This window comes from Opisthorchis viverrini (assembly GCF_000715545.1).
Source record: "Opisthorchis viverrini unplaced genomic scaffold opera_v5_39, whole genome shotgun sequence".
Lineage (NCBI taxonomy): Eukaryota > Metazoa > Platyhelminthes > Trematoda > Opisthorchiida > Opisthorchiidae > Opisthorchis > Opisthorchis viverrini.
In genome coordinates this window covers 1,475,440-1,485,284 of record NW_008751696.1, presented here as the reverse complement: position 1 = coordinate 1,485,284, position 9,845 = coordinate 1,475,440, and the positions used below count along the sequence as shown (strand labels likewise).

At 43.2% G+C, this 9,845-nt stretch overlaps 2 protein-coding genes across 2 annotated transcripts in view; both read right to left on the bottom strand.

Annotated features, from left to right (window-relative positions):
- Positions 1–585: 585 nt before the first annotated feature.
- On the bottom strand, positions 586–9,634 carry T265_02986 (hypothetical protein; the record flags this gene model as incomplete). Its single annotated transcript, XM_009167365.1, has 2 exons — positions 586–737; positions 9,466–9,634. The coding sequence occupies 2 exons, from the start codon at positions 9,632–9,634 to the stop codon at positions 586–588; spliced, it is 321 nt and encodes a 106-aa protein (XP_009165629.1).
- A 32-nt stretch (positions 9,635–9,666) lies between these two features.
- Positions 9,667–9,845, bottom strand: part of T265_02985 (hypothetical protein) — a gene marked incomplete at both ends in the record, with an annotated part of 25,588 nt that continues 25,409 nt past the window's right edge. The window contains one exon of the mRNA XM_009167364.1: positions 9,667–9,818. Within this exon, the coding sequence (XP_009165628.1) occupies positions 9,667–9,818 (152 nt within the window). The remainder of the gene's footprint in view (positions 9,819–9,845) is intronic.

Genomic DNA, 9,845 nt, shown 5'->3' with positions numbered 1-9,845 from the left:
ATATGGCTAAAACTGTGCGCCCAAAAGAATTTGTTGACCACGTCGGGTTGTGTTCTTTGACGATGATTAATCTGACTATACTCAAGGATGGCTTGCTGCAGGCAGGTAGTCGATTCGATCGATGGGGTGAAAATCGATTCACCCCCGACTATTTGACTGTGATATAAATAATTCCCTCAGGTGTTTCGGTAGCAGAATTTTTTTCTATTTTCCATAAATACGTCCACGTTGCAAAAGCTAACCAAATTATATGGCCCTTTGCAAATCTAAAATACTATGTGAAATAATGTGAGTCTAAAATCCACAATCAGCTGGTGTCGTCTTACAGGTTGAGGTTGCCTAGCTGGCTCAAGCCATTGCAAAATTCTAACGACACGCTATTCTGATAGAATACCCAAAACGAATATAGAAGTACTTTATATCACACTCTCTAGGATTCTTCATACTGTACATCAACAAAAAGCACAGTCCACAAAATAGACGCTGTATACTGGAATAACTCCATTTAGACCCTAATTTCATTGCCCGAATAACGGGTAGCTAGCAGACAGGTAAGATGTGGGGACTTGTGAAACCTTGAACTCGTCATATTTGTCTATGATCCGTTTTTTTGCGAAGAATGGAGGAAGACGTCATGGAGGCAATCACAAGGAGTTTTTTTGCATCTCCAAATGCAAGTGGAACAAAATCAAGCTTGAAGGCTGGTTTCCCGGATGGACTGGGGCGTTTCAGACGTTCTGGAAAGAAAATGCGCAAATTTGGTTAAAAGTGCCGCGATGGCACACGGCGTTAACACCCAAGAACATACAGTCCCGTTTTCGCCCTTACTAGCGACAGATAGTTATTGCCTGCCGAGTGTTCGAGACAGGTCTGATGTGGTTTTCACCTTGGTGGACAATACGACACGGTATTTAGTTTGATGCACATGAAAGTGAAATAAGGAATGGATTCCTGTTAGGCGTAGACGTGGCAAATGATGCCTAGAATTTTAAAACTGATAAGTTTTTCCACACCTCTTAGTTGGGATTCACACTCAGGACAGTAGTACGTCCCCAATGAAATCGCTGGAGATACTCCAAAGGAAAACAAGAAAATGCATTGAATTTACAATACAACACCCTCTATCACAACTCACTCAAGGATTTATGCAAAATTTAGTCACATACGGGGATTTCGCCGGGTCTCCTGTCAACTGGCCAAACACCGTTATTTCGTATTGATTAACGGATATGGTTTGCCAGGCTTAGCCAGGATGAGTCACTGTTTTGTCCCACAAAAGGACTGTTTTGAACAGGAGGACTTTGATTGGGTGTGGGATTGTGTACACTGGCTTCGGATTTCACGTGCGGTATTTCATCGCGTGACACGCGCAGCACCTCGTTCAGTTTGCGAAAGAGTGATTCACTTTCCGGTTATATCGGACAGCAAAGCCGATTGCATTAAGCTGACAGAATTCTATCCCACAACGAAGACCATTAGTCGTCTAGCTTCCAGCAACTGAGTGGTATGATAATGTCATTGTTTGGCCAGCGAGCAATCATCATTTTGGGCCATCTTTCGTTCAACACGTGGTTGTCTTTTGTAACAGCAAAACATAAATTAAACGAGCCTTAAAACTCCCGAAATAAGGTCATTTAAACGGACGTGAATTTTCGACTCCAGAATACTAAAGAATGTTCCCACAGAACACAAGTTCGATTATGATCATCATTTCCTGATACTACTGATGATGAAAGTATTACTAATAAACAAGATGGTCGCATTTTCTGATTGTTACAATGATTCAAGGGGATGAATGCCTATCATGCCCCGTCAAAGCTGTCCAGCAACACTGAAGAGAATTAGCCCTCTAGAGAAACCATCCTTTGGGACGCAGTGAACTACTCTGTACATATTGACCAAGGGACCGAAATCAGTACAGTTATTTTACTTCCGATCGTAGATTTAGTTAGTGTAGCATAAACACCAGACTGATGTGATGTGATTCTTACGGTTAAACTTACACGGCATTGGTGGTGGAGCTTCGTCTATGGTTGATTAGGAAGACCGAACGATTGGTTGAGTTGGCTGTGACTTTTTCCTCCTTTTTTTAAACAAGTGCTTTAATCACTTCGTTCGGTAAAATTTCCGTTCAAAGAAGCGTCGACACACCGGCCAACTGAGTAAACCAAATGCAAACTGAACATTTTGCTTAGTTTACCACTTGCATTGCGTGTCTTCCGATGCTTCTGTTATAAAAGCATCAGCTGAAAGACGTTTGGAAACATTAACGTATTACTTCGGCCGGCCAAAGTACTTTCTTTTACGAATTCCTGTAGTGTGTATCCAGATTACCGTTGGCTTAGTTCACCTTGCTCAGTGAGGAAAATTTGCTATTTGGGACAGGGATTTCACGGAATCTTGACTGGGTAAGGCCGGAAAATGTAGTTAAAATAACGAAGTGCTGTTCATTTCAACTGTCATCGAGCAGGATGTAACTGGCCAGTCCTGGTGAAGTCTGCGGTCAGGCTACGAATAGTTTAACACTGTTCCTGTCCTTAAATTCCTGTACAAAACAGCAATTCTTCCAACGTCATTGATAGTGGAACGAGATTTGAGAACTGTCAACACAGATACCGCCCTATAACCAAAATTAGTTGAAAGCCTACAAGTGTTACACAGCTGTTGCATTCTTACTGAAAATCATGGGCATTGGCCATCTCACGAATCGCCATAGTGATTGAAACTCTCGACCTCCGAACTAACTGTTGAAAGCGGACTCATGCAACAACAAGCGGTTGGTCAACAGGGTTACTCAAAATTAGACAGAAAATAGCTCTCTATTCAGAGAATTCATATAACGTGTTCACTGGCCTCTCGAGTAACAGCAACTCAGATGGAAAAGCTCCATTGCCGAACGGATTGTTCTTCTTTTTGAGTTATATATATGGCAACTTAGGAATAGGTATCTTGTATTGCTGTCATAATGGGGCATTTAAGGTACTCATAAAAATATGATTTCGTAAAGTTACTCCAATCTTAATTTCTAATGTGTATCCCAAATGTTTTTCTGTTAAGATTACAACAGGCAACACCGTTATCTAGCAGTAACCAATTTTATAAGTTTGCTGAAAACAGTTTGACAGTCCACGACCGGTTTTGCCTTAAATTGGGACTCATCAGGTAGGCGCAGTTCCCGAGTTTCTGTCATTTTTATGTTCTACTTGAACCCAAATCAGACAGATCTTGACAAATACTCTTTTATGCACGAATTTGGTTTTGACAGGAGAGTCAACCGAATCAAGATTAGTTTCTCGTTTGTAATGGTCCGATATGCTTCCACGAGTTGCTACCTGAGTGGCTCAGGAAATTCATATGAAATTCATATGACTGAAATAAGCACCTGAGATATCGTCAACACCTGGCCATGTGGTGTGAATTCCTAGTGGCTGTTAGGGTTAATCATACTACTTATCAGTCAACAGTGACCAAGCCATTATTTTTTCAAACTAGTGGCCCGAAGATCATGCGTCCGAAACTCCCCACTGGATTTTTGTAAGATGCGTACTTTTGGAAATTCCCAATATGGATTATCAGGAAGGTCAGATTCCTGAAAGCAACCACTGAGTGCCCGAAATCTACTGAAACCCTCAGCTCCGCTAGATGTCGACCCGACAGGCAACGTCCCCCCTGATATGCAGCGCCTCATAGCCTTGTATCAAACCCAGACAGCGCGAGTCAGCGTTGATCAAGGTCAGGCAACGCTCCTACAATATGCAGCGCGTCACAGCCTCGTATCAAAGCTAGTCTGCGCGCGTCAGAATTGGACCAAGTTAGGCAGTGTCCCTCCAATGACTAGCTTGGAACCACTTGATTTTCACACTCGCACGAACTCAAGCTCTCGCACTCGCTCGTTCGGAATACAGCTTTGTGTTCTCCAACGCTCCTACAATATGCAGCGCGTCACAGCCTCGTATCAAAGCTAGTCTGCGCGCGTCAGAATTGGACCAAGTTAGGCAGTGTCCCTCCAATGACTAGCTTGGAACCACTTGATTTTCACACTCGCACGAACTCAAGCTCTCGCACTCGCTCGTTCGGAATACAGCTGTTGTGTTCTCTTCTGCGAGTCTTTTTCTCCGGCATCAGGCACTGGAGCGGGTCAGCAGCAGATACCACAGATGGGCAAATCAGCACATATAACATGGATGAAACAGCTGCTCACTGCTTCTGGTTTCTCTAGCATTGACCGATTTCACTTGCAGGATGAAATCTTCATTCAAAAAGGTCTGAAATACCACCCAGGTAGTTTAGTGTGTTACTGTTTAGCTGAATTGCAAATTTATTTATTTTATATGTGATCACCGGAATGCTTTCTCAAGACCACGTTTTGTACGTCTGCTCTGTTTTTCAAGTATATGTGTGAGAACCGTCTGACGCATCGCCACTTGTTTTGTCTGTGGATGAATTTTTGGTCGAATACTAATGTAAAGTTCATTTGACAAAAACTATTTCGGTGAGGCGTACGAAATATCTACATGTCTATACTTTCAGCGAAACGAAGGAGTTGAGAGGTCCCTGCTGCGTTTCACGCGCTGTAATTCATCCTAAAAAGGTCTGTTTTTGGTGTGATTATGGTTCAGTCAATAGAGGAAGCAGCTTAAGTCACGAAAAGCTTAATTTAACGGTTCCCATCGTTAAATGAAACGCCGCGTGGACGTTAGGCTCACTCGTGTGGACTGATTCTTTTGGTCAGTCTCTCCAGTGAGTTTGTCAAAACGCTGAACCATCGAGAAATCAATTGTGTGGTTTCTTGTCAACTGAAGAAACAAGCATCCACTCTTAAAATAATGTCTACCGAACTTCAGGCAGCCCACAATCCGTAGAGAATTACTTTTTCATAACTGATCGCATCACGCATCACCAAACATGTAACAATTTCCCGTTTCCTGAGGTTTCTGATTTGTTGATTCTCTTTGTTCAGGTCACCTCATCTGACTTACCTCGCTCGAACTGTTTCTGGTGCTTTTAGGGATTATAAGCCTTTTTACGTCTTCCCACTATCTACCAGACACAGCGCATTCGGTTCAACTAAATGGTTTCGTAATCAGTTATCGCCTTCTTACAACGACGATTACTCCTCTTTTCCTGTTCATTGCACTTCTTTAAACATAACTGCGCACTTATTCCAATTGGCATTGGTTTTCCGCTTTTGGGCAACTCCCACGGGTAATACAAGGTAAATCGATTCAAGTGAACGAGTTTCTAGCGTCAAACTTTGCAACGGCTCCACATAAAGAATAAATCTACTTTGTGAAGTGAAACATATAACAAAATCAGATTAACTTCGAGGCTGGTAATCAGATTAATGGAGTTGACTAGGAGAATATATAATTCGATCCCCTGATGGAGATCATTTGAAATGAGTACAAGGGGCAGACATGTCCTCGGTGAGTGATCAGCGAACGGGAGGGAGAAAGTTGGAAGAAGAAAGAAACAAACACCTAATCATATGGTTGCTACAAATTCGAACGGCTACTTTCCCACATAAATTCCAGTACACCTGTAGACGTTTCAAATTTATGGCAGTAATATTTCTCAGTTCAATCCACGGGTGAAAAAATCAGGGAAAATAAATCCGAGGAAACAGAATATAATCGATAGCAAATTTATGGACAGAAGTTAGGAGAACGGAAGGCTCTCCTGTTCTGTTAGTATGAGCCCACTTTCAACGGATAGGGGAATTGGAAATCGGTATAACCCTTGGATAGGGTGAAAAGTTGGATAATAGTAAACTAAGGATACTACTATCCGCTGGCGTCGGCGAGTAACAGTAATTTGATATTTATGAGTTCTGTGCAGGTTGAAGAATAATATTCAGCTATTCTGCCCGGGCTCTTGCGGCAACGATCCTGCGTTACTGAAGGTAGTCACCGAATAGCAGACTCTATGCTGGTATTTTTTCTAAAGAAAAGACGATCATGGAACAAAGTAGAAGTTGGCCCTCTTTGACCAGCAGTGACGGTGGATGATAGGAGCCACAATGTTTGCCTGACTTCACTTCCAAAGGCATCGCGTCTGAGTCAAGGTTTAGTTCTGCAACTGAAGGCAATCTATGCTGAAAAATTGAGAAAGATTGTACAGGTTGTCCTCCATATGGGGAATTTTTCCAGCGAGCACCTCACAAAACTCAAAAGAGTCTCGAACCCGTGACCTCCAGACCAGCAGTCTAAACAATGCGCCATTCGGCCAGGAACGGCTAATCACTAGGTTGATTATCTCGCACTTTGGCTAAAACGCCGCTCATCAAAATTCCAAAATCTCTCCACAGTAACTATCAGTTATCTCCACCGAGGGAATACACATGCATAGGTTGCTGACAAATCTGTGCTTCTGCGATCTCGTTCTAGTATTTCATGTTTTGTTCGTAAGTTGCACAGGTTTTCCATGTGCACAGGTGCATTTTATGACCTAGTTGAAGGCACTTCTAGTGGCGAAGAAATCTGCAGAAATCCCGAAAGCCTAGTTCAGTAGCTTACTCCATCCTCCTAGGAAAGTACACTTCATAGCTTAGGTAAGTCTTGGTCAGTCTTATAAGTTGGTCCCTACAGAAGTTGGAGAATCGGATATCCTCAAGTACACGCTAGACAATATGCGTGACCAAATGCAGCTGCTACATTAGTCATGTGACGGCAACACGGTGTTACATTGTCAAGATAGCTTATTTCGAAGGGTACCGCGTTACATCCTCAATGAGTTGGTTTTTTCTCGTGAAGATAAAGTGACTGAACCACCTAGCCTGGTTCTGCACCTGATTGAATAAACGCATTAACCTTTGATGCCCCAGGTACTGAAATTCCGGAAAGTATAAAAGTGAAGCTACTGACCCAATGCACTTGTCCAACACGATGGCAGTTAGCTTTAGGTACAGGCAAGCCACCTTACTGCCCAGCCATGATCGAATAGAAATGACCAAATAATACACTTTTACGCGAGAAACTCAGCTCAGGATTGATATTTCCGTTTTTAATACCAGTGTAAGCGCTGTACTACTGATGGAAGGCGCTAGTGGTATCTGGTCAAGTAGAATAAAAAGCATTCCTGAATCCCAGGTTGGTTTAGTCTTCGCAAAATCTGTCCACTGAGGCAGCCAAAGGTTGCGAAATCCAGTAGTTTCTACTCCACTGAGCCAAATAAGCATGAACCTGTTGCAAATCAGTCCACTATCTCCTAGTAGTCAGAATACTTGTTGCTTGAGTTGGATTTCGCTTCTCCATATCAGTTCACTGCGCGGGGATAATTGACCTATTACTCTTTCGATCTTATTACGAAGATATTTAAGTAACTTTTTGTCTAGCACTATGCACAGCAGTCATTGATCAGCAGCGATACTGCTCAATAAATTCAAATATAACGCATGTTAGCCTAAAGGTTATGTTCAAGGCTCTGATAGCATAGTAACAGAATAACTGTAAGCGCTTATTTTTCATGTCCTATTTTCTGGGGACATTGGTACTCAAATCGACAAGGCACGAACTCCATGGCCAATTTAAGGACCACGATTAAGGCCATCATAAACCTGCCTTAATCACTCGTTGACGTGAGTCTAGCTTGTGCATTACAAGCCAAACCCACAATACATTTCATCCAGAAGTGTCTTCAGCCCGTTGAACTGAGGATCGTCCACTGATCACCACAGCCACAGTTGAGTAGTCAGGCCAGCAGCTCCTCAAACATTATTTCTGATAAGTCACCCAATTTTAATCCGGAAAATGTTGGATTCGTGTCTCCTTGAATACTCCTCAAATGGGCACTAACAATGCTTAACGTAACATGAACCCACCACACCACGCCTCGCGGTTTCTAGCACAGATCAACTTCACTTACTGGATGGAATCCAAACTTCATACATCGACTTGTCGCTCACGAATTCTTAGGTCATTTATCCAATATAACAACCAGCCGATGGCTGCCGGGTCGAGGGCCTAGGACTAGACCGAATAAGTGTTAGAACCAGTCGGTTGTAAAAATGTCAGAGAGTGCCTCAGAACATTACAAACAGACAAGACAACGGTTTTTATACTTTTTGTAATATACACAGGTTGGCTTATTTGTCCGGTACAGTCAGTGGCCTGAAGTTGTGCTAACACCAAGGCTTTCTTTTATGAGTCCGCGAACGTTACCCATAGCAGTCATGGTGTTTGACTATCAGCAGTGCTTTAAAATGTCGTAAGCTAAACGACGAAGAAGGAACCAAATCTAACCTACAGAACTTCTCACATTGCTTTTCTACGCTCTTAGGTCAACGGAGACGGAATTTCGACCCGCTCGATAGTAGTGCGTTCATAGCAAAGTTCGAATACGGATCAAGATATTCATTGTAACTGTACCACTGAATTATCAGACACAATTCGAGTTTTGTTTACGCTGTCCTCACGGCCTCAAGGACACAGAAAACGATTGTGCATCTCCTGTTCCCCAATAGGCATAAATGTATTTCCCACGAGTACAATTACTCTGAGAATAAGAGCCACACTGACCCAATGACACTCTGCACGAGTACGTTTTCAGGTTTTCACAGTGATGTATTTAAGTACGTGTGGTATTGTTCACAATGAAAGAATACAGAGCAGACCGGAAGTCCCGTATTAACGTAGTTCAAGGTCATCGAGTCCTCGCGCTGTTTGCGTATTTGTTCAAATCTAATCATTGCTAGGGTCACATCACGGATTAAGGACACTTGAGAGTGCGAATCGACCAAAAGATCGATTGGGAGTTCCCGCAAAAGTGCACATGTACAATATCGTTTCACACTATCTGTCGGAAAATGAGCCTGTGTCTAGCAGATGACTTACACAATAATGGGCCTCGCCTTTATGACGAAAGGGTGGAAGTATAGCTTTTGTGACGTGTATTGTGTGGTTGCCCCGAGAAGTGAGATGCACTCCAAGAATCCGTCAGTGTTAGCGTGTACACAAGCCACGTGGTTTTTCGGTTTTGTGGAGAAAAAGCAGAAGGAATGGACCGATTGAGACTGTAGAGAAATTTTCTTGCCTGGGAATTCGTATCTGTCCCGGTGGATTAGTCAGATGCGATAATTTCATTCGGATGGGGGAGGAAGACCCCACAGTTCTTTCAAACGGCATCACTTGAAGCGCAAACCTGCTATCTTTCATGGTCACGATGATGCGATGGATGCTTTGTTGTTGCATGGGCCAGAAATCTCATCCTCATCGCAAAGGGAGGACGTTGAAAAAACTTCCACAATTTGACCATCGGTCTGTTCTGTGCATTTTCCTAATTCAGCCTTGCAGAAGTAGATCGGGAGAAATAACTCACCACGATAGATGAACTGACCACTTTTCATAGGTTGCGCTGATTAGATCACGTGCTTCGTATGCCACTCGACCGACATAGTTGGAGAGCTCTTTCCTCGCCAGTCAGGCTAGGTCAAACAACTGATCAACAGTTAAATATAACAGTCCTTACCAGCCAACTCAGTTGCTCTGTTCATTGCCGTCTTCGTAGATGGATACCCCGTGACGGGACACCTCAACACTGACAAAAATGGGCCAGTCTCAGGAGCGCATGCATCCCAGTTGCTGCCTTCAGTGCATAGCTTTTCCGCCGGATCTCCCCAATGAAATTCCACTGGCATGCATTAATTGAAACGGCTACTGCTTTCTTGGCCTAGTTATCAACCCTTTCATTTTCCATATCATCGGCAAACGCAACTGCAGCAGCACTGACTAATGCGTGTGCGGTTTCTGAGATTGAAGCTGACGATGCTGCTGCTGCTGCTGCTGCTGATGATGATGATGATGATGGTGATGCTGCTGCTGCTGCTGATGATGATGATGACGATGATG